Genomic DNA, 25,818 nt, shown 5'->3' on the forward strand with positions numbered 1-25,818 from the left:
CATAAAATATGAATATCCCCTTATAAAAGTCAACAAGTCAACAGATTATTTACTAAATTTAAGAAAAAAATGTGCATATGTTTCTCTGTACTAAGTTTAAGTTTTCTTAAAATACTTTTTTGAACTTTTAAATACAACTAAAGTTATTTCAGGCTAGAGAAAGAAAAGTTTTTATGGGATAACCATGCTTTGCCTTTATTTGAGGAGGCTGTCTGTGCAGTGTTTAACCTTGGCCGTCGGAACTTGCCTGACAGTGGTGAAACCACTGACTCCAGGAACATCGCTGTTATCCAGAGAGAGGACAGCCTCTGCAATGCGGTTCATTAACTCATTTCCAGTATTACCATCCTTCAATCTTTTATAAGTAATTTTAGATACGTACATACTTTTTTCTTTATATTTCATTCTTCCTTTAGCTTCTGATCAGGGTAGGATGATCAGAGAATAGGAGGAGGAGAAGGTGGGACACAGGGGTCTTCAGGCAGAATATGTGTTTTCAAGTTATTGTAATGGAATTTTATAGAATTCAAAGTAGTTATTTGCTGATACTATGTGCCACAGGTATCCTAATAGCCATCAGGGTTGAGGTAAAATATTACAAGTACTGGCAGATATTAAAAGAAGTAGGGTTTTTTGTTTTGTTTTGTTTTGTTTTGTTTTTTCTTTTTTTTTTTTCCATGCAGGAAACATGGTTGTATATCAGAAAGAACAGTGGACAAAATACAAAGGATTTCTAGTCCAGATTTAGTTCTCTAAAAATAAGCAACTGAGATACTTTTGCTAAATTCTAACACATGTCACATGTTATAGCAAAGGGTAGCACAAGCCTTCCGATCAGTTCTACTCCGGTATGTGACTTGGGTAAGCTCCCAAATCTCTGTGAGCCTAAGTATCTATCTTCATGTACAATATGAACATAACGATGCCTGCTTTGCTGGGCTGTTGTGAAAATTAAGGAGAATGATGTTTGAAGTCTTATGAGCAGCATCTGATACCTACTCGGTGCTTACAAAATTGTGGTAACTGCTATTTTACCTTTGCCATTATTATGAACCATGTCTTCTGAGTGTGGCTGGTCCTCAACATTTTCAACATGGAATATTAATTCCCACCACCTGTCTCCATGGTTGTCAGGACTATGAAATGATACATGTAAGTGGAAAACATTTTGTAATAAAAGAAGGCCTCGTGTAAATGTAAGCAAAAGCTTCTCTGGCCTCCCTGAGGAAGGCAGTTTCAGAGTGGGGAAGAGGAGTGTGCCCAGTGGCCCCTCTGTTCTCACTGTCAGCAAGGGGCGTTCAAATCTCTCTATTGATTGTAAAGCTGCAAACGAAGCCAGATTTAGTCTAAGCATTCTATAATGGCCTTGGTGCCTTGGAAGTCCCCATCTTTATGGCCAGGCTCTTTTTGAAATAAATAGCAAGGTAGTTGGCTTATGTTCCAGTTGTTCAAGCTGCCAAATGACTCTTAAAAATAAACAACAAAACAACAACAAAAAAACCCCACAGAACAAAATAGCTTTCTCCAGCAGTGCACAGAAAAGTCACCTTTCTCCTTCCTCCCCTTTCTTTCATTTTAATCTTTTAAAATGTGTGGTTTTCAGATTCTAAAAGTGTAAACAAAACATGTCTGTTCTGCAGTTTCAATCATCCAGTGCAAATTGGAAGAATAAATCATATTGCTTCTTAATCTTCTTTTAAAATTCCTTTTTACAAATAATTTATTTCCAAATATCAGTGTCCCTGGCATGATTTGGAAGAAGTGGGATGGAATAAAGACGATTCATATCAATTTATTGCAGACAACTCCCTTTCTCTGAAGTACAGCATCATCAGGGCTGGCAGTTTCTCGGGATTTTGCATGATTGCTAAGCTGGTGAAGGAGCAAAGGGAAGGTTTCCCCTCGGCCATCTGAATGTTCCCAGGAAATGAACTGACAAAAGGCAGATCAAGAAAAGGGAAAAGGAGTAAAAATCCATTTTACTGTATATAGCATGAGGGAATCTTGGGAGAATGATTACTCCAAAACTCAGGGGGTTACAGAGAAACTCATATTCCCTTCTTCGTAGGGAAGGAGAGAGATGAAGAATGTAGACTTTTTTTTTTTTTTCATAAATGAAAGATCAGTAAATGAATATTAGGGAGAATGAATGGACCTTGGAGATGAAAGTTAACTCATAAATGCTTCTGTTGGAATTTGAATTAGCCCGAGACAGACACTGTCTGATAAAGTCCACCTAAGTGTGGGTGAGTTCTTCAGTCTTTGTGTGATAGATAATGAGATTTCATGGGGGGTATAGAAGGCAATTTTGTGCCTCTTTGGGGGGTTAGGGTTATTAAGTGCATAATGGAACTTCAGGGAACAGCCTCTTCTATGCTTTGAGAGAGACGAAGGGTTGAAGAAGGCAGGGAAGATCACAGAGGCTTATGGCTGCTGCTTCTGCTCAGTATGTCAAAGCACCTTAATTTGAGGCTTTGTTTCCTGAGCCCCAGCGCTGCGGATAAAACTCTGCAAATATACCTGAGGAGAAGAATTGGTTGCTGGATTTGGAAGAAAAAGATCTCAAAGGAATAAAGGGGTATCGAAGGTGGCTCTTCCTGCTCTTTGTTTCAAGAAATACACTTTCCCAAGAATGTAGAAGAAGATCAAATTGAATTGTATTTTTATCATGATAGGAATTGCTCAAACAATTGAGAAATATGACTTTTAGATAATGAATGAAATTTGGCCTCTTTTGAATAAAAAGATTTGAATAATTAACAACACTGTTTCCTTGTGAGTTACACTGGGTCATGTACGGTGCTAATTTCCCTCCTGTAGTGTCACAAGACATTGTTTTCATTCACTAACCGGGTTTCTATTTATTTATTTTATTTATTTATTTTTTTATTAAATCATAGCTGTGTACATTGATATGATCATGGGGCATCATACACTAGTTTCATGGTGCATCTTACAAAGGTATATGCGAAACTTAGTAAATGTGGAATGTAAATGTCTTAGCACAATAATTAAGAAAATGCCAGGAAGGCTCTGTGAACCATTGTGATAATAATGTGTCAAACGGTCCACTAACTGCGTTTCATAGTGCGTTAATAATATCAACACAGTCACATTTTCCTGGGTGTTGGCTTCAGGGTTATAAGAGAGGTAGGGGCATTTGTTAAACTCAGGTAAATACTAAATATCACTTGTTGGAGAGAGGGACAGATAACAATGGCATTTGCTGGCAGCCCTGAGGCCCTCTGAGAGGTGTGTGAACGCGTGTGACTCGTTCAGCCTGTAAAAAAATTCCAAGTAGAAGCTTTGGAGATTCTATTTAAAATGTTACTGATTTTTAAATTTAAGATATATAGATTATATTATTTTTTATAAATTTTAGAAAAATAATTAGGAATTGAGTAAATTATTCCTAATTGACACTATACTATATACACAATACTATATTCCAAGGAAAATAGTACATAAGATTTTAAACACTTTTTCATATTAAATTATATTTGAAATGAAAATAATTGACCATTAATTTGGTCTGGATTAATTAATTAACCTAATAATCAGATATTGATTTCAGTTCTCGAGTTTGATCACGTGATATCCTGAACTGTAAAGAATTGTTCTAAAGTCTAAATATTACATCTCCTTCAACTAGGAAATACATTTGTAAATATTGAAATATTTAGCTCAAAAAAGGAAGACTATATTATATTTCTTTATACTCTTTTGATATATTAAAAAGATACTGAGACTTTTTTCTTTATAGAAAGAGAAAATGAAAAAGGGTTTCTATAGAAAGAAAAAATATTCTCTAACATTATATTTTTCCCCTATATTTTTAATACTCTGGATGTATAAAAGTGTATGAACTAACAAAAACTCTTAATTACTGAATTCTAGCATTTTTTTCCTTTTTTCTTTCAGCTCTCTGGAGAAGTGATTTTGCGAATTGCCACTGAACCAGTCCTGCCCTTTAATGCTCTTGATATAGCTTTAGAAGTTCAAAACAGCCTGAAAGGTAATTTTTCTTTGAATTATTGTAATTTAAGGAAATGAGTTATTGTGCAACTGATTTTTGAAAAGGAATGGGTGAAGTCATCTTGAAGGGAGGCATGGTGCGGGGAAAGGTAACAAGATAGCAGATGACTTCATCCTACTTTGTTTTATCAAAGGGACTTCTAATTCTACATTTCTGTTTTATTTACAAATTGCATATGGAGCAACATCATTAAAGAATCCCATTTCTTTTTAACTTCGTACCTAACACCCAACCAGTACAAATAAGACTGGCTCGGAAGTTTCTCTTTGGGGGTTGGTTTCTGTGGGGTATTTGAAATCTAAAACCCGAGCCAGAATAACAAGGAGGAAACCCGGCAATCACTACTATAATTTCTCTATTTCAGTTCCTTTGGATTTAAATACATGTCTTTTTGCTAAATTCTGGTCCCAACCCAACAATTACCTTCATCTCTCCTTTACCTATATACCAATCTTCAAATTAGGCTGCTAATTTGTCTTCATTAATGAAATACAAGGGACAGAACTGTGATTAAAGAGGCTGCCCACTTTTTCTCCGAGTCACTCTTTTTTTTTTTTTTTATTATTGTTGGGGATTCATTGAGGGTACAATAAGCCAGGTTACACTGATTGCATTTGTTAGGTAAAGTCCCTCTTGCAATCATGTCTTGCCCCCAGAAGGTGTGGCACACACCAACGCTTTAACAAGTCGTTTGTAGACAACTACTTCTCAATACAAAAGCCGTTATTTTATTTATTTTTTATTTTTATTTATCTTTTTTTTTAATTTGGCCGGGGCTGGGTTTGAACCCGCCACCTCCGGCATATGGGACCGGCGCCCTACCCGCTGAGCCACAGGCGCCGCCCAAAAGCCGTTATTTTAACCATAAAGCTCAACAGTGATCCTTCAGATATGGATCTTCCTTCCTACAAAGCCAAATATTTCCGGTAGCTAAGAGTTTATGGTCCCATTCTCCTTTCACTGCCCAGACTGAGTCTTACTACCTGCATCGGAGACGACGCCACAGTCCTTTTCCTAGTTGTTTCTCAGGATTTTTATTATGTTGGCTGTAAAACCATGACGTTGTGAATAATTGAGCTATTTGTGTGGGGCAATTTGCTCCCATACACAACGGCTTCGCTTTGTTGCTTTGCTTTTTTATATTGAAGTCCATCTCTATATGGTTTTTTTCTTTCCTATTTTCATCACATTTCCATTTCATTATTGTCAATGTAGCTACCTGTAGCAGTTATTCTGAGCAACCAAGCAAATGACATTGTACAAAATAAGAACAGATCAGGTATAAACCAAGGACTAACGAGTTCTGTGACTGACAGCCGTCTTTTCTTCAAAGAGCTTTTTAAATGTCTGTTTGCTCAAGAGATTGATTTGATTGTTGTTTAGTTCTCATTTTTGTACTCTAGAAATTTCATTGGTATTGTGTATAATACTTTAAACTTTCAGAGAACCGAAGGAGGAGGCTATTTTTCACATGTTGTAAATATGTGTCCATCCATACAGGAATACCTCCCAGAGCAGACTGGGAAGTGCTCGTGTTGTGTAATAGAATTACCAGTATGAACAAGTTGCTTTTCTGAGTTCAAACATTCTATAATAAAAGTTTATTTTTGTAATAAAGGCATGAAAGGTTATAATATTAAAGGAATAAAGCCAGCAAAAAGAAGAATGTGTTAGCAGTACTATTGTGGGGTGTTACTGAACTTTGGGCACTCCCCCAAGGCTACATTGGAAGGGAAGGGTAAGTGGTTTGAAGAGAAGGAAAGTGAAGTTTATCCATTTGCTGGCAAAGGAGAAGGTTGTTGAAGTACCAACATCCTAACCAACAAATACACACCCTTAAGCTTTTAAAGGGGGTGGGATCAGCTCCAGGCTCTTGCTGTTTAACTATAGTTGATGGTCCTGCTCAACCCCATCTCCAGCGAAGACTATCTCATGACCTCTGCCTGGATAATTCCATTGAGCTATCTCCAGTGGTACAAAAAAAAAAAAAATACATATATATATATATTCCTCTACGTTTCAAAGAGACAGCTGGTAAAACATTTTTGCTCTTTTTCAGGCCTTTGACTGTGTTCCATGTTCCCAGCAGTCAATTTTACCCTTTCATATCTGTGGGAGGAGGGGTGGCAACGTCACCAGGCATCCTGCTGAATTGGGCAATGTTTTGAATGGGCATTTATACTTGTTAATGCCATTGTAAAGCTTTGGCAGTAGATTTACAAAAATAAAGAATGAGACAGAGTACCAGGTAGAATGACGTGATAAGCAATTGCAGGAATCTCGGGGCTTGACAAGGAGAAATGGAGGGGGATTGCACAGGATGTCCGATCAGCGTGGGGTGACCTCTGAGAACAGAGTTATTAGTCCCATGCTGTAGGGCCTGTGGCCTGTTAGGAACTGGGGTGCACAGGAGGAGGTGAGCGGAGAGTGGGTTCAGCTGCCCTCTCCCGCCTCCCTCCACCCCCTAGTCACTGGCATCACTGTCTGAGCTCCTCCTCCTGTCACAGCAGCAGCCTTACTCTCTAGAGGAGCACAAACCCTGTTTAGACTGTTGATGCAAGGGATCTAGGTTGACCACTTTTTATGAAAATCTACCCTCCCCTGTCCACGCAGGTCCATGGAAAAATTGTCTTCCATGAAACCAGTCCTTGGTGCTAAGATGGTCGGGACCACTGCTGCAGGTGATCTGAGAGAGTGGCTTCTGCAAATTCAAAACTCACATACAGGAATACTGGCACCAAGCCAGGTTTAGGATAGCAAGCCCAGCAGTAAGGCAGATCACAGGAAGAGGTGATAGCCTGGGAACGTCTTACTAAGGAGTTGTCTCTCACTCCTATTGACAGACAAATAATCAAAGAAACGTCTGCAAAAATACTAACATTCTCATGCCTCCTTCCTGTTACATAGATAGTTTAGATCACATAAAGTACCACCCAGTGGGACGGGGGTCCTCGCCTTCCATGACATCTCTTTACTCTGGTATGAGGAGCCCAAAAGTTTTACCCCTGACACTTTAACACTCTCATAGGAATAAGTGGTTAGACGCACTGCATGAAGCCCCTTCCACTTCTCTGCTTTCAGTGGGGGCAGGGACGGGAAAGAGGCTGACTTGAGCACAGTGGCTGACATTTGACATTTGACCCGCTCATGTGACTTACTGCTTTGCCCTGCTCATGTTTATATTACCATACTTAGGGAGCTGGGAAGCATCTCCTATAAAACTACGTCTAGGTCCCTAACATATGGTTGCTTCTAGAAGCTACCCTTACCTAGAGGTGAGTGAGCAGCACCTGATCCCACTTCGGCCGGGTTTCTGCATCTGTTCTAGGACATGTGTGATTTCCATTTCAGACACAGGGCTTTGCTTACTCACTGGGTTACCCCTGATATGAAGGAAGGTTGCTTATCACTCTGCATGGAGGAAGGGAGCCTGTGAACATCTTGATGACCTGTGGTCACTGAGTTCCGGTCCTTGGAGAAACAGCTCACCAGTTTCTGTTTTCTGGCCTCTTCTATTATTGCTATAGGAGTATTGTACAAGGTAATTTTTATCTCTGTTTTATATTAGATATTTGTTCTTCAATTTTATCCAGAGAACTTTTAAGGATAGCCAGACCATGACATGTCTTTTTTTTTTTTTTTTTTTTAGTCTAATTTCTATGTTACTACAAAAAAGGTAATTGCTTCAACTAGGAGATCTCTAAAAATGTATATATATTATTTAAATTTAGAAGCTTTTTAGGCCATGAATCTCAATGATATATTTATTCCCAAAGCAACTCAATACAGTGCCTCTTCATAGAAAATCTAGGTGGTAATTTTCCAGGTTTAGCTTGGACAGGGCACAGAAAAAGCAGTTTCCAAAATTCTAAAAAATTTACTCTCAGAAATAGACAGGATAACAAAGAGGATAGGACATTTTAAGGTGAGGACTTCCCCTTGAGCTTGATACGTTCTGCACAAAGAGTGTGCAGCTTAGAATCTTACAGGTCTTGAACTCTCACCCTTTTCATATTGGCCACTTGATGTGTTCCCCCAAAAACATGTCCCCTGGATGGGAAAGCTGAGGAGAGAATACCACTCAGTCGCAAGTTCAGCTCAGAGACAGGAAACTGGGCAAGGGGGAACCTCATATGGTTTTTGTTTTGGGGGCCTGCAGCAGAGTTTGCCTTAGAAGACACCAGTCTACTCAGGCCATGTAGCTGGCAACCTGCAGGGCTGCTCGAATGTGGGGCTCATGGGGTGGGACGCCCGAGTTCTACCCCATAGTAACCTTCTTTTGATAAAAATGATGCAGAAAGACAACGATAAGAATGAACAACAAAACCAAAAAAGGCTATTGCTGAGAGGATAATCAAACAATATGAATGTTCATATTACAAAACACCAAAAAAACCCCACCAACATAAGAGTTGCTCACAAGACTAGGCACTCCCAAAGACACTTTCTCTCATTTATCTTAAATTTAGAAAGGACAGTGGTCATTTACCATCTACTAAACTGGAACTCACAGAGAGAAGAAAACCAGGAGTCTGACCAGTGAGTAAGGGTTCTTACCACGTGGCCGGCTGGTCGGAGTTCCAATCTTCCTCACTTTGGCTATCAGGAGAGCAAAGTGGCTTTGAGATCCTGCAGCCTAAGCCAAACCATAGGGGTGAGGAGAAACTCGCTCTTTCACCCAAAGTTCACTGAAAGATCAACTCACGATTAAGGCAGAGTAAGAAGGCAGAGGTTTATTTATCATGTACATGGGGAGAATCACAAAGTGATATCTCCACACCCCAGTGAAGTTCAGGTATTTTCATACTTGCCTTTTGGGAAGGGTGTAAGAGAGAGTTCTGTTTAGGGGGGACACATGGTGCTAGGGAGGACAAATGGATGGATGAAACAGATGAATTTATAAATTAACCTGAGAGACAGCTATTACGTTCAAAATAATTTAGGCTAGGTATGGTTTTATTGTTGATCATTTTTTCCTGCAGTATATTGAAATGACAGGGAGAGGAAGGGAAGTCGCTTGCTCTTTTGATCTGTGATCAGTTTATGCAGATAGAGGGAAAGCCCCTTCTAATTTGTCTTGGTCTTGATGGGCATGTAATTCAAAATACTCTATACCAAGGAGTTATATTTTGGAGTGAAATTTCCTATGCTCTTTCATTGTCATTTAAAATGCTAAGTTCTATTTTTCCAAACCATCAAATTTATTCTTAAAAATCCCCAAATATGAAGGTTCTGTGGTTCATAAATATGATTACTGGATTTTCATGCTAATGTATAAGCTGGGTCTCCCCCCAAGTGTGTTAGGATGTTGGCACATTACCTGTCTGATGTGGGGGGAAAAAACTGTAGAATAGGCATAGATGTTAGCATTATAACTAATTTATGAATGTGTGAAGTCATACTGGCTACTACTGAAGCTCAAAAGAGAACCTACTGGGTCATTATTAGAATTATATTATTAATCTTGCATTTGTGGGTGTTAAGTTCTCTTAAAAATATAAAGAAAACTATGGTCTCTCACCCCAGAAAGTAAAATATGTATCAAAAAATTTGCATGTAGTCTCCATGGACTTCAAAGGATCCCCTGAATCTACTTATTCATTCTTTTAACAAATATTTATTAAGCACCTATAATATGCCTGGCAGACTTGTATTACCAAAATAAATAAAACAAAACAAATCAGCATCTAATAAATGAAACAAATTTTAAATATCTTCTTTTAAGACATATATGTAAATAAATATAATACAATAAAAGTGGCATAATTAATACCAAATTCAAAATTAGCATTATGCTCAAAATGTGCCCTAACACCAGTCACTTTGGAGGAACAAATTTTCATTCTCAATATATGTGTTATAGAAGAACTTAGGAGTTGTATCCATCAAATAGACAGAACTGACCTGGGAATATAAATTTGTGACTTGTCAGGGCTGAGATGACTAAGGTATTAAGTGGAGAGGACAGGAAAGGTCTAAACTTTCTGTTTAGACACTGGGCACACCTACATTTAGAAATTGGAAAAAAAGGTGAAATAAGAGAAGGAAACCAAGGAAGAATGCCCAGAGAGTCATAGAAAAACACCTGAATGAGATATCCCAAAGCCGAGCACATAAAACCTTCCAAAGAAGAGAACGTGATCAGCTGTGTCCAGCACTCCAGGGAGGTCAAAAATGCCTCCGTGTGGAGCAGGCCAGAGGCACTGGTGATCTCAACAGGAACTGATGTAGCGGCTTGGTGACAAAACCCCCATGAAAGGACTCAAGAAAGAACGCAAGGTGGCAAATTGGGAAACATGGTTGTAGGTGGTAAGAAGTATGGAGCCAGGAAGCCTGAGCATGCTTTTGTCTTGACGACGCTTACCTAGTGGAGAGGGAAAAATCTCCTAGTGCAGAAAGTAGAGGGGGAATTGTGTATTTCTGTGCTGAGGATGAACAGATTTCTTTCCTCAGTAGTTGCTAGGTTGATGGTTGAGGCCCCCTTAACAAAAGACAGATTTTTAGGGAAAGGCATTCAAATTTATTTAATATACACTTTACATGATCCAAGGAGCCTTCAGAGAAGAAGACCCAAAGAATCAGGGAAAGGAATCTGTATATTTTTATGTGAAGTTTGATGAAGAATGATGAGGTACGTTTGAAGGGGAAAAGATCTGATCTCATGCCAGTAAACTGAGGGTGATTTAGTAAGGCCCGTCTGGTTATTCTCTCTGTGCCTCAGTGTCTCTGAGAATGAGGATGTGCCTCCCCCTAGACATTGAAATTAAGGTGTTACGACTTCCTCAGAGGAAGGTCAGAGAATTCTTTTATAGTGTGCTTCAGGGTGGAAGGCAGGAGAAGGTCAAAGAGGTCTTCCTGTCTCCCTAAAATGCCAGTGTGCCGGGTTTTGGGGTTGGCTGTCCTGAACGTCAGCACAGACACAAGACAGGCAGAACTGGGCTGAAGTGGGGCCTGGGCTGCTGAGAAGAGGCAATGAACTGGGTGAGATAAAGAAAAAGATGTATTTACAAAGGAGCTCTTGTCATGATGGACCGAAATATCTCATGTGGGAAAGGAATAAAGTGAAGACATGAAGGGATGAGGCACGTAAAGAGGAAGCAGGACCACGGGACTCTACCATGTATTGGTGGCACTGAGGGCACACGGAGTGAGTGTGAGACGGGGCCATCGGCCAGGGCAGACACCACAGGGACTGAGGGTACACGGAGTGAGTGTGAGACGGGGCCATGGGCCAGGGCAGACACCACAGGGACTGAGGGCATACGGAGTGAGTGTGAGACGGGGCCATTGGGCAGGGCAGACACCATAGGGACTGAGGGTACACAGAGTGAGTGTGAGACGGGGTCAACAAACAGGGCAGACACCACAGGGACTGAGGGCACACGGAGTGAGTGTGAGACGGGGCCATCGGCCAGGGCAGACACCACAGGGACTGAGGGTACACGGAGTGAGTGTGAGACGGGGTCAACGGCCAGGGCAGACACCACAGGGACTGAGGGCACACGGAGTGAGTGTGAGACGGGGCCATTGGGCAGGGCAGACACCACAGGGACTGAGGGTACACGGAGTGAGTGTGAGACGGGGTCAACGGCCAGGGCAGACACCACAGGGACTGAGGGCACACGAAGTGAGTCTGAGACGGGGTCAACGGCCAGGGCAGACACCACAGGGACTGAGGGCACACGGAGTGAGTCTGAGACGGGGTCAACGGCCAGGGCAGACACCACAGGGACTGAGGGCACACGGAGTGAGTCTGAGACGGGGTCAACGGCCAGGGCAGACACCACAGGGACTGAGGGCACACGGAGTGAGTCTGAGACGGGGCCATCGGCCAGGGCAGACACCACAGGGACTGAGGGCACACGGAGTGAGTGTGAGACGGGGCCATCGGCCAGGGCAAACACCACAGGGACTGAGGGCACACGGAGTGAGTGTGAGACGGGGCCATTGGCCAGGGCAGACACCACAGGGACTGAGGGCACACGGAGTGAGTGTGAGACGGGGCCATCGGCCAGGGCAGACACCACAGGGACTGAGGGCACACGAAGTGAGTGTGAGATGGGGTCACCGGCCAGGGCCGACACCACAGGGACTGAGGGCACACGGAGTGAGTGTGAGATGGGGTCACCGGCCAGGGCCGACACCACACATCTGGTCTGGAAAGGTTCTTGGTTTTAACTCGTATGTGTAAAACTTTGGTTTTGAAGATGGAAGAATAGAACAGGCTTACTGTCACCGTTTTTTGGAATTTCTGGCCTTCTGCTAATAAAGACTGGGGGACCTATCCCATCTCTGCACATTGGCTGACACTGACAGGCAGCCGGACCCTCTTCATCCGGCACAGAATTGAGAGTACATGAGCTGGAAAGGCAGGAGATGGTGTTCAGCAAATGGAACTCCTGGAAGTAGGATCGTGGAAAGAGTGTGGGTGCTGCCACTGACAGTGTCCGACCATGGAGTAGGGGCGGAGGTCACTAGAGCTAAGGAAAGGCCAGAGTATGTCCACATGGACGCTAAACTGTCAAGAATTAAGACAAAAGGAGCATAAGTGGGAGCGACTCTGAGTTAGGAGCTCAAATGTTTAAAGAGTAAGCAGTGCTGGTAGAAGGGTGGGAGAGAAACTTGCTGCGGCCCCGGGCGCCTCCAGGGAAGCCTGGTCATTAGGGGAAAGCCTGGTTTCAGTCAAAAATAAAAGGTGAAGCAAATAGTCTGGGGCCAGCCCAGGTGAATAATCCCTTCTTTAATAGCTGTATCTAAGAGTGTTTAATCACAGGAGGAAAAAATAAAACTGCAATCATTCTACAAACATTTCTCCTTCCAGTCAGACACCGCTGTGTCTGGATGAATCTGTCCCTGAAAGCCGCTGTTCCCAGCGGGGCAGCCGGAGTGTGCCAGCTTCCTGGGGTTCCAGCAGGCAGCTTATGCTTTGAGTGAAGCACTTTTCCTTTGGTTGGTGTGCGTGTGTTTTGTTTTCTTTTGTTTCCTCAGTTTTCCCTGTCACTCCAACTCAGAAAGATGAGGCCAGACTTCAGATCTATCCCTATTAACAGAACATAGCAAAGCAAAAAAAAAAGCAATAGAACATCATCTCCCTAAAAAGTTTATTTTACATGTCCTTGGAATAAACATTTAATCACAGTGATAGAACATGTCACCACTAAACCATATATTTTTCTATTTTAATCATCATGACTTAAAATTATTATGGTCAAAATCATTTAAATGTTTGCTAGATTGTAAGCAACTGTTGTATTTTGACTACTTGGGTTATAACTTTATTTCTAAAACAGAATAAATGGCTAATGTGTGAATAATGGACACCACTTGTCAACACCTGTATAAATATTTCATTTTCAATTTCAGCCACAAAGCTTGATGATTTCATTAGCTAAACAGAGTTCCTGTACTGTTAAATGAAAATATATAATTTTACTACTTAATTTGAGCTTAATTGTTGATCTATATTCTTACTTTTATAATGGTTAGCAGTGATTATTCTTAAATTCTCAATTACAGTAAAAAAAAAAAAAAAGTGACCTTCAAGGCTGAACTATAAAATACTGTTTCTCCTTACTGCAAACAGTATAAGTATGAAGGTCTCTGAAACCCAATTGCATTTTCAATGGTGTAATTTTTACCACTTGACAACCGGCCATCTTGTTTATTTATTACCCTAGTTTACGGTAGCAGCAGACCATTCTCTACTGTTCTCACAACCACCAGAAAGAAGGATAATTTACCAGTGAATAATTTTTTTTTTAGTTGATTTATTGAATAGTTCTTGAAAGCTCATTTTGACTGAGTGACCTTGGCTCTTAATATTTGGCTAATGCCAAACATATAATAGAGAATGAATATTTATTTGCAGTGTATGGAGATTCAGGGTAAATAGTGACTGATAAGATAGCTGATATATTTCAGAAGTACTTGTGACAAAGAAAAGCTCAGGTGTCTGTCAGTGTCCATGGGGGCCTGGGGCAGGATCACTCCTCTCAGGGATACCAAAATCTACAGACGGTCAAGGTCCTTATATAAAATGACCTAGAATCTGTGTATAACCTATACACATCCTCCCATGTACTTTAAAGCATCCTTGTGTTACTTACAATACCTACTGTATTACGTGCTGTGCGCATAGATGTTACACTGTATTGTTTAGGAAATAATGACAAGGAAAAAAGTCTGTACCTTTCTGGTACAGAAGCAACCACCCATTTTAGTTACCTGAATATTTTCCATGGATGCAGAGCCCCCAGATATGGGGGCTGACTCTATGTCCAAACCCTGCATGTAGAATGCAGTTATACTAGCTTGCAGGGGCAGAGGAAGGTATTAAGTAGACTATCACCACACCCTTGGACCTGGAAGCAGACTAAAGGATGAGAACTTAATTTTACTGATTTTACTGTTTCTCACTTTGTCTACTTCTTCAGATATAAAACAACACTTTAAAATAATTGACTATATAATTCTGACACTTTTTTTTAATGTCTGCTATTTTGTTTGTCAGAATTCTGAATGTTAATTATTTAGCATTATTGTAAAGTTCTCAAAGGAGAAGTAGCTGTCACTTGATGCAGCTATGGACATGTATTTAGTGCAAGGAGGACTCAGCAGGAAACATGATTTTTTTTCTTTCTTTCTTTTTTTTTTGAGACAGAGTCTCACTATATCACCCTCAGTAGAGTGCGGTGGCATCACAGCTCACGGCAACCTCAAACTCTTGGGCTCATGTGATTCTGTTGCCTCCGCCTCCCGAGTAGCTGACACTACAGGCGTCCACCACAATGCCCGGCTATTTTTAGAGACAAGATCTCACTCTGGCTTTTGACCGGCATGACTGGCTGGCTGCCACCTTTTGATGGTCTCCCTACACAGACAGTTGCTGCTGGCAACCTTCCCTAATCTTCTTTGAATAACTATAATGTAGATTGTACCCTTTGTCATGAACTCTGATAATACCTTAGTGCCGGGTCCTACCCAGGGCATGTTCCTTTAAGACCTGTGGAGCTGGCAGCCATCAACTGAAGAAAAATAATGTTAGAAACAGTGAGGACAAAGGACAGGAGATACAGAATAGGAAACCAGGGAGCCATCGCCTGTTAGTCAGGTGGCTCCAGTGAATGGCCCGGAGTGTCAGTTCCACTCAGCTTTTATCGAAGGCTATTTGCTCATTAGCCCAGAGGGGAAGCTGAGGAAGGCAACAAAGACAACAGCAGTTTCTCTGAGAAAGCCTGTCAGCTCCTGTTGTTTCTATATCATTAACTTTAAGGGTCTGAGCAGCCTTGAGAAATCTGGAACCTGAGCCTTGTGGGGGGGGCAGCCTCCTGTCCGTTGTCACACAAAAGATTCCTGGGGGTGTTGATCCCCTGTAGTTCACTGTGGAGTAAAACACCACGGGCATTAGTCTCCTCTGAAAACTGGGTGGGACAGAAGAATCTTCCTCTGATCTCCACCCAGAGACGTCTTTCTCTGTTGATTGAGGGATATAAGCTCTCTTACCCATATTTCAGGGCTCAGGCTTTTCTCTTGATCTCTGCCCAAATACAAATCTCCACAATGGGTATTTGTTTGGCTGTTGACTGGGCAGGAGGCGGCCTGGTTAATCTTTCTTCTCAGGCCTTGACCACAGCATCTTCTGTGGCCATTGTTTCTTCAGAGTGTTCACAACCCCAGCAGGGGTGTTTGCAAGCAGTGTTGCCCACAGGCCAGGCTTCTAGGAAAAGCAGGAACTGCTCAGATGAGGAATTTAGCAGCTGGCTTCGCTGACCTGTTTTTATTCTGCCTTGCTCAGCTTATTTCTCTGTTCCCTTTTTTCTTTTTCTAGGGGTGTTTATCCTTGCCAAAATGGGGTCTTTGGTCCCCGTTCTGTCTGCAATCTGTGTCAATCACTTCATTTTACAGGGACGGCTACTATTTTAAGGTGATGGCGATGCTAAGGCACCAGTTCTGTGCCCTGTTAGATTTCCTAGTTTCAATTTTTGATGTTACTTGTTTCTTTTCTACAATCACAAATGATTGGCACTCGTCTAATGTTTTTTTTTTTTTTTTTCTTTCTGCAGGATAGGAAGTGATTTTCCCAATAAGTAAAATTAAGTCATGATTCTAGCTTTCAGCCCGTATGTCTGCAATCTTGGTTCTAATTACCACCAGTTCCATGTCTGGGCTGGCCCACAAGTAGAGACCTACAATGAACATTTAGTCCTGTGCTCGCTGTAAGAAGTCCAAGGCAGTCTGTCCAAAATCCAAGCAATTCCAAGGAAAGATTTTGATCCAGGGGAAATATGTATCATGCTATATTTCTAGAAGTTTGATCTGAATTGGCATTTCTAACACTTACGTTTTTTGTGTGACAAGGGCATTCTTTGAAAATTGTTTTAACTTTGTTAAAATGAATAAGGTACTTTGGTAAGAGATTGGCCAAATTTTCTATTGGGGAAAATTCCTAAAACCATGTTCTGTCTCTGTCTTGATTATATTCTTAAGTGGATTCTGACTACATAACATATTAAAGATTATATTTTGTTTATTGATAATCTGGACCTAGCTGCAGAAAGGATTTGAGGTAGCCAGGTCTGTAAGAAAATCTGATTGTTTCCACGTTGTCAGTGTTTACCTCCCCAAACTAGTCTTTCCCACCATTTCTCTTTGAATTCACATTTTTATCACATAATGTCCCTTGATTATAGTCCATTTTGTACTCTCAGAATTGTAAACTTCCTTCTGTTTGTCTTCTCCCTCACACGTGCTATTGCCCACGCAGCCTGCCTTGGTGATCTTCCTTCCCCACGCTCCAGGCTTCGTTGGAATTCTTGTGAAGTCTTCAGTTGTCTACATTTTATATGTGATGCTACATTGATTGAAGTATTGATCATATGTGACACTTATTTTCCTGCTCTCCCGTCATAGTAACAGACTATTGTATTGTAATTTCTTTTCCTAAGTTGTATTTTTAGGATAAAACCCTGGGCCCATGATAACATAGGGCCACAATTTATTATTTTATGAGTGTTGCTTCACTGGCACACTTTAAAGTTGTTTATTTTAATCACAAAGATAATTTTTAATTTTTGCTTATAATAGAGCATGAAGAACCCTTTTCCCCTCTCTTCGATTAGTTTTAGTTAAGCCCCGTCCCTTTTTGTTAGTTTCCTGGTTTACCTTCAGCCAATATGTAATTAATCTTACATGTATCATTAGCTATACAATAGACGTTTCTGAGTTTCTGCTGTTTTTTTGTTTTTTGGGTTTTTTTTTTTTTTGGCAGGGTGGGGGGAGGAGTCTCACTCTGTCACCTTGGGTTGTGTTCTATGGCATCACATCTCAAAGCAACCTCCAGCAATCCTCTTCCCTCAGCCTCCCAAGTTGCTGGAATTGTAGGTGCCTGTCACAACACCCAGCTAGTTTTTTCTGATTTTAGTAGAGAGGTGGTCTTTCCTTGCTCAGGCTGGGCTTGAACTCCTGAGCTCAGGCAATCTCCTTATCTTTCCTCCCAGAGTTCTAGGATTACAGGGGTAAGTCACAACACGAGGCCCAATTTCTGCTTTGGGTGACTATAAGACTAAACTTCATGTGAATTTATTTCATTCAAGAGTGCTTTTGCTTACTCTTCCAAGCAGCTAGCAGCGAGATCTTGTACTCACACACATAGCACAGTGAGACCATCTGTAGGTCATAAAAAGATCCTCCTTTGGTTCTACTTCTGCACAGGCAGACAGATGTTATGGAAGGGAACCCACTCCATGCAATCTGGTGAAAGACCTTGGCTAATTGGATTATCAGATAATCTTTAGAATGTAGAAAAACATTGCCTATTTTGTAAAAACTGGCCAACTTGTTCCTTCTAAATGTGTCACTTTGACATCTCTGAAATAAGGGTTTCTTCTGTATTCAGTTTAGCCTATATCAATGGATAGTTTAACTATCCATTGTCTTCCTCTGAAGTAAGGGTTTCTTCTGTATTCAGTTTAGCCCTAACGATCCATTATCTTCGGGCATATTTCATCTTAAAGTAACGCCTTTGTATTTATTTATTATAAAGTCAATGCTAGATTATTTGAGTATCAATAATGTACTATCTCCCACATTTCTCTTGCTCCTTGAGTTTTAACATTTTTAAATAACCAGCTGAGATGATTTATTGTGATCCATACTAAAGAAGGCAGCATGAAGAATAGAAAACGTAGGGTAATAAAGGACTATTGTTTCACCTGGCAGAAATCATATTTGCAATTTCTTTTCTTCTCTTTACTGACATCACAAGATATTTTTAAGATGACATTAGGCAACATACATTTTTCCCCCCAAATAATCTTCTATTCTTCTTTTAACCATAGTATTATGTGAAACATAAATCACACTTTTTCTTGTCACTATAAATCAGTGAAGTCTAAGATGTGATTGTACAATTGTTAGCACCTTTAAAACTGTGATAAGCTCATCCATAGAAGAATAGGTTCTGTGAAATGATACCAAAAAAAAGCTCCTTTTGTTTGATATATAAACGTACTTTTAGAATATGACCAGTATATTTCTCTTTTAATTTGAAATAAAATTGAGTGGGTCTTCAAATACAGTCACAATATAAACCCAAAAGATAAAATAAACTTAAATAAACTAACAATATTTAAAACGTTTTGGAGTGTGAAACTCTGCAGAGATCACAATAGTAAGCAGTGAAATCGCTCTTTAAAGTAGGAATTCTACAAATTTGCCTAGCGAGTTATAGAATGGATTAAATGCACAGAAGCTTATGCCAAGTTGAAACTCACTGTCTTATTCTGTTTGTGCTGCTAAAACAGAGTACCTGAGACCAGGTAATTTGTAAACAATGGAAATGTATTCCTCACAGTTCTGGAGGTTGGAAAGTCCAAGCTGAAGGTGCTGGCAGGGTTGCTGTCTGGTGAGGGTCCCATCTGCTTCCAAGACGGCTCTGTCTGGCAGGAGGAACCCTGCTCCTCACAGGGCAGAGGAGCAGAAGAGCAAGGAAGGGAAATGCCAGAGGCCCTTCCTGTAGGGAAGGGCACAGCCCTCATGGTCTAATCACCTGGAAAGGCCTCACCTTCCAATATCTTTACCTTGACAATTGCATTTCAACATGAACTTTGGAGGTTACACTCAAGCCACAGCACTCATGGGGTTATAAAATGCCTCAGGTGAGAGGTAGGCTGTGTGGGTCCCAGGTCCCCACAGGTTGGAACATGCATGGGTTCAGTGGGTGCAGTCAGCACTGTAATTAGTGGTCTTACTCAGAAGTCTTAGAGCCCATAAGTAAATAGGACATTTATAAAGCACTTTTGAGCTTCTAAGCTACCATCGGAAGGTGTTTGGGGATCCCACCTTAATGATCTTCAGGAGGAATAAATGTTCTTGGAAGCACCTTGGCCTGTTAGAATTCACTCCACCCAGCCCTGGTTATTGTGCTAAACACCTCACATTTGTTGTAAAATTTTACCTTACTCTACTTCAGTGACCTGGGCTGGAAATTCAGTCCAATTTAGAGATTAATAAGCTGAACCTCAGAGTAGTTTGTGTCTTACTCAGATGTACACAATAGGACTTGAATCTAGATCTTTCAGATTCCAGAGCCCCTTTCTGGGGCAACACACTGGGGCACTTTCTGGGGCAACACACTGCCTCATGGAGCAAGGTGGCAGTCACCTGGAAGGCAGGAGATTGCCTCAGTGGTAGGGACCTGTTTTCTTCAGTACATCTTAGACTCTTTCCTGATCTGGCTTGCCTAGATTTTAATGTGCCCTTCCATGTCCACCCTGAGGAACAGCCTCTCTCCGTTCCTTCCTCCTCTTCCTTTCATAGGTGCATTCAGACTTCTTAGAAGACCAGTTCCATTCTTCTTGGAACAATTTAGAATAATAGCTTAAAGGTAGATTCATCCTCTAGAATGTGAGGACTAAGGGAAGAGAAGGGGAAGACATCAATGTTGCTGTTTACAAACAGAACACCGTTCCTCAAGTGCTGTGGGTAAATGAGGTGCCAGAATTGTTAAGAGCTCGTTTGCGATGCCCTTGGTATCTGGGCACTTCTGTGATCTGTCTTTCAAGTTTCACTTCTTCCCTCAGAACATTTCTACATACAACAAACTCTTAAATCATCCTCATGAACGTTTATTTCCTGTGACATTTATTGTATATTTAGATGTATTATGTACACTTCTAACTAGATCAGGAGTTAACCAAGATTGAAGATTTAATCTTATATGTCTTTGCTTCTTTCTCAGAACTTTACAGAATAATATACAAAATAGGGCACAATAAGTACTTACCAAATAAATTTATTTAACTTTGAGATAATAAGAATACAAAAAAATTAATGCAAACTGTTTGTTTGAAATTTAGAAGTATGTTTCAATTATCTCTTAAATAATACCAAGATATTTTAGGAAGCAGCTCAATTATTCTGTATAATAATTTGATTTTCAATAGCTATGGTAAAACAATATGTTCAACCATGTTATAAAAATGTATTGGTGTTTGGCTTTTTACAAAGATCAAAGATAAAAGAGTCATTTTTTATTATTATTATTTTTTTTTTTTGTAGAGACAGAGTCTCACTTTATAGCCCTCGGTAGAGTGCTGTGGCATCACACAGCTCACAACAACCTCTAACTCCTGGGCTTCAGCGATTCTCTTGCCTCAGCCTCCCGAGCAGCTGGGACTACAGGCGCCCACCACAACGCCCGACTATTTTTTGGTTGCAGTTCAGCCGGGGCCAGGTTTGAACCCGCCACCTTCGGTATATGGGGCCGGCGCCTTACCGACTGAGCCACATGCGCCGCCCAAAAGAGTCATTTTTTAAAAGTTGGCAGTTTAATAACTTTACCCTTTATATTATTTTTTTTGTTCTTCAGAGGTTTGAGATACCAGCCCATGGAAAGCTGGTACTAAAAAATAGCTTGGGTTCAAGTTGATAGCAACTGCAAAATAAAATGGAAAATCCTTATTAAAGCACGTATGAGGGGGAGTGTGAAACATTTTAGGGGGGCATGGACTGGGAAAATGATATGGAATGGCAGCTCTGAAAATAAACTCATCTGTAAATTTATTATACTATGTTTTCCATCCCTTTAACAATGAGTTGCTGCTAACCTACTCTTAGTTTGTTTACTTTATTAATAGTAACTTGTATTTAAAGTAATTTATGTGTTTACAAAGTGAAGTGATCATTTTCTCCAAAGAAGCTGATGTCGTATTAAGTGACTTATTCCAGCCTGTATTGATAGTAATTAAGCAGACCAGGCCCTTCTTTTATGTATCTTTACATAACTCAAGATATTGTATCGACCATGTGGGAGAATTCTCTAGTTTCCAGGAAATTTTCTTTGGCCAAATAGACTTTTTTTAAACATCTGAATTGTGAGTAGCTTCAAGTAATCCTCTATTTTCTGACATTTACTATACTACCTCAAGGAAAATTTTATATATCCTAATTTTTTATTTGTTATTTATAGGACATATTTTAAATCAATTGAGTTTAATTTAACTTATCATTACCCTAAAATAGCCTCTTTTCTTAATTTTTTTTGTTTGAAACCAAAATTGGTTTTTAGCAGGAATATATTTTTGGTGCTCATAACGCACCAATTATCTCCCTGCAAAGTTTTGTAGACATCGTTCAATATAACAACACATTTCAAAGAAGACGTTATCTTATAATTTAATATTCACTCAACATTTTCTTTTTTTGTTTGTTTCAGTAAATGACTTCCATAGAACAGATAATGTGCTAGAATCTGGAGTTACAAAGAGATGTAAAAACATATTTCTAGTCTTTAGGAGTCCTTTTGAGTCAAGAAGAGAAGAGCTACAAGGCAGGTTCAGATAATAATGCTACAGGTGCCGTGAGATAAACATGCATACTTCAGTCATTTACTGATTAGATGATATGCTTGGCACGCTGAGGTGCTGAGGAAATGGCAGTGAACAGCACAGACAGAAATCTATTCTTTTACGAAGCTGATATTATACAGATCTTAAGTAGCATGGGGATTAATCATCTGGGGTCACAAAACTTAAGCAGAGAAGGTAGCATTTCATCCTGGGTCTTAATTTAAAGGGACAAGCAATCTCTAACTGGCAGGGGAATAGCCAGTAGAAATCTCTGGAGTGTCACTTATATATCAAAATGTTGGCATGAACATTGAAAATAGAGCCACTTTTCAATTTATAACCTCAGACCTTGAAGTAATGCATATGGTTTGTTGTGGATGGTGAGTTTCACGATCAGGGGTCCTTTCTGGAACTAACTAGTTCCTAAAGCTGTCAATTCTCTACATCTGCTCTGCCATGAAAGATAAATTCATTTGAAGTAAATAAGGGAGAATGGTACAATTTGTCTCACTTGATTCGGTAGTAATGTCTTCACTTCAATAGTGTACTTTAGATAAGAACAGGTTTTTCTTTCTTAAGCGGAAGACTCTGAAAGATGTCGAACTTGTTTTTTCTGTTGCTCAGGCTTTCAATTCTAGTGTAATCTAAATGTGCTTTATCTATCTTATTCTTTCTTTGTGTAAAGATGTTCTCTCAAAGTTCTGCACATGTTAACTTTGGTGAACCATTATAATTTAAGATAAACCATATCTTCAGAAAATGGTAGTGATAAGTTATTTAGGGGGATAGATTTTCAACATGAATAAAAACACCTCTTTTTGTAACCTCAAGCTAATAATTTGTTTGATTTTATTATAAAAATCAATTTTATTATAAAATCAAACAAAATAATTAATGACTATGGAATGCACTTTGGAGACTTCAGTGACAAAACCTTTAGAATCTCTTCAGTGGATTTTATTCATATAGTGAAGTTCGGGGCCTGGCACAATGGCTCAGCCTGTGTAATCCTAGCACTTTGGGAAGCAGAGGTGGGAGAATTGCTTGAGGTCATGATTTTGAGGCCATGGTGAGCCTCTAGACTGGGAGACAGAAAAACTGTATCTCTAAAAAAATTGACAAATATTAGAGGTTCAGTGAACAGGGAGATACATATTAGCTTCAAGTATTACTTCTTCTATCATAATTCTAAGTTGATTCATGGGTATGGGAAATTAGCAAAAATTATCATGTTCTCTAAGAACACTCCATGTAAGCCTACCTGTTTTTTTCTTTTGTAGCCCTTATCAAACTACTTACCACTTTATATAATTTTCTTTTGCCATTGGATTTTTTTCTCTAATCGTACTTTATCAAATCTGCTTTACTTATGTAGTAAAAATTATTGAGTGTCAGCACAAAGAATTGATGTAAGACAGTTTTCATCAAATGAAGGTGAGAAGCAATAAGGATCATTGCGTTGGAGCTTGGTAAATTGCTGACAGACGTATTGAATGCATCGGGTACACATCCCAGTCAGCTTTTCTTCACTCAGAATACTGCCATTCCCTAGTGTTTCTTACTCTTTAAAAGGAATGGGATAATGTGAGCAGCATGTTGAAGCGAATGTCCCTGGGCTTTACCCCAGCACGTCTGGGGATCCGCCTTTTCATAATGCCCGGGTGTTCTGGGAACTAGGAACTTGTGGACTTTACTAGAACAGAGTCCTTTTGTAATCTCTCCCCTTTGCCCAAGACTTGCCCTGGTGAAGGCCCTGTAAGGCCTCCTTTCATGCCTCCACCCGCCTGACTCATCACTGTCCTTCAGGACTGTCCACTTATGTCCTAACTACATGTTCATTTATTACTTCGACTTGAAGTGACCCTTGGTAGTGTTATGCTGACCTTGTTGGGGCCAGTTGTACCTGACCCCCTAGAATGTCCGCCTAACTATTGTCTCACTCAAAGACTGAGTCTAGTGGTAAGATATTTCGAAAAAGATAATGAGAGAATTCCACCTTTCATGATATGATGAATGATGTTTAAATAAGGTCTCCAAGGATATCAGCTGGGAACTGCTTGCCCATAAGGAAATACTTAACAAGTATCGATCATTTAATCCTCATAAGAAATCTGTGAAGTAAGTACCATTATTATATTCATGTTACAGATGAGGACTCAGAAGCTTGGTCACTGTACCAAAATCACACAGGCACAAAGTGGCAGGGCAGGGGTCTGCACTCTGGTGGACTGGCCCCAAGGTCCAGGAGACCACTATACCGGTGCTAGCTTTTTCTAAGTCCAAGGAGCATCTGTGGATGTTTTGTGACCACAATTCATATTAGAATGACTTTCAGTAAGTTATACCAAGAAATGGAAAATAAACAAAAAACAAACAAGAATCTAATCAAAAGAAACATAACAAGGCAAACAACATGTGGAATGGTTTTCAGTGTACTGACTCAAAGATGGGTTTCATGACACATGGCAGGACTTTCTGTACAGAACACAGACGTTAAATATGTTTCTGTACATTTAACACATGACGATATACAGTGACAGGCCTTGTGTTCTCAGAAGAAAACATTGTGGAACTGCATCTACATTATTTTTCTTCTGGAAAACAGGCTACTCCATGGTGAGCAGGAATTTTTGAATCAGAAGGACCAGGCTTCCAATCCTAGCCTGCCATTTATTTGTTTTATGACCTATGGCCATTTGTTCACTTATTTCCAGCTTCTTTGAAATGGACATGAGGATACCAGGTGAATGGACATTAAACAGACCGTGCCTGGAACACAGCGCTCTCTCCTCAACACTGTACATACTCGGATTTACTGTTTTTATTTTTTATGACAGTAAACTGAATTTACTAGGATATAAAAAGCAAGTTTTGACAGAATACTTTGAGAAGAATAAATATAGTATCAAAGTTTAAGTGATGTTGAAGCTCTTTTCTGCTAGGATTCAAATACCATCCTCTTGTTTTTTTCAAGTGACAGAAGAGAATTGTCCATGAAAATGTCCTCTGTCTTCAATGGTCTGTCTGGTTTAAAACTTAGAATCATGATTATAAATGCAGGTTTTGCTCCTTTGGAGATGTCTCTTTTGAGAGAGGCTTGTCTGTCTTCCCCAGGTGATCTACCTGGCGCTGACCAGCTGCTGGTCCTGGCCTCGCGGCTGCGGGAGAGCGCTGAGCTCTTCCAGTCGGAGGAGATGCGGCCTGCGAACGACCCCGAGGAGAGAGCGCCCTCCCGCGTCCGGATGCTGAACGACGTGCTCCAGCACATGGAGAGAAGCTTCCTGGTAGGGCAGGTGCCGCCGGGTTTTTATAGGTAGGATGCTTTGTGAAAAATTTATATTTTTGCTCTGAATTAACTTTGCATGTTTAATTTTCAGACTATGAATATGTGCCTTCTGTGAACATAACACTACATAAAAGATAACTGTAAAGAAGTTCTGTATACAATAGTAAATCGGCCCTCTCCCCCAAAGGAAAATTCAACTACGTGAATATAGAATAAAGGAACTTGGTTTAGTAGTAGCAAATAGAAGCTGACTAAGACATTTTTTACATTAATTTCAGTACGACTCAAATGTAATATGGCTAATGGAAGAACAAATGGAATTACAGGTTGCACTGAGAGAAAAGTACTTTTTTGAACAGATCAGGAGACAGGCCCTGGTTCTTTTGTCCTAGTAAGATCCCATCTAGATTGCTGAGTTTAATTTACTGCATTTTATGAAGGACTTAAATATGTTTAATACTTAAGAGAGGGTGTAATTTAGATGCATCTTGAAACAACCAAGGAATTAGGGGTATTTGGTTGAAGAGTCAAAATGGAATGCTTTCTGAAAACATTTTAACAATTATCATATGAAAGGGGGAGTAGATTTAGACTCTTGAAAGACAAGGCAAGTACTACACAGTTTTGTTTTTGAAGTTCCTTATATAACA

At 40.1% G+C, this 25,818-nt stretch overlaps 1 protein-coding gene and 1 non-coding gene across 2 annotated transcripts in view; both read left to right on the plus strand.

The window, feature by feature from the left end:
• Window positions 1-25,818, plus strand: part of LOC128573098 (inactive N-acetylated-alpha-linked acidic dipeptidase-like protein 2) — an 85,188-nt gene that overhangs the window by 14,115 nt on the left and 45,255 nt on the right. Inside the window, exons 2-4 of the mRNA XM_053573294.1 lie at window positions 144-318; window positions 3,922-4,015; window positions 24,997-25,195. Of these exons, the coding sequence (XP_053429269.1) occupies window positions 144-318; window positions 3,922-4,015; window positions 24,997-25,195 (468 nt within the window). The remainder of the gene's footprint in view (window positions 1-143; window positions 319-3,921; window positions 4,016-24,996; window positions 25,196-25,818) is intronic.
• LOC128573247 (small nucleolar RNA U13) lies at window positions 9,263-9,366 on the plus strand. The gene has a single exon (XR_008376399.1). It is a non-coding gene; the product is annotated as a small nucleolar RNA U13 (small nucleolar RNA).

The sequence above is a fragment of the Nycticebus coucang genome, chromosome 20 (assembly GCF_027406575.1).
Source record: "Nycticebus coucang isolate mNycCou1 chromosome 20, mNycCou1.pri, whole genome shotgun sequence".
Taxonomy (NCBI): Eukaryota; Metazoa; Chordata; class Mammalia; order Primates; family Lorisidae; genus Nycticebus; species Nycticebus coucang.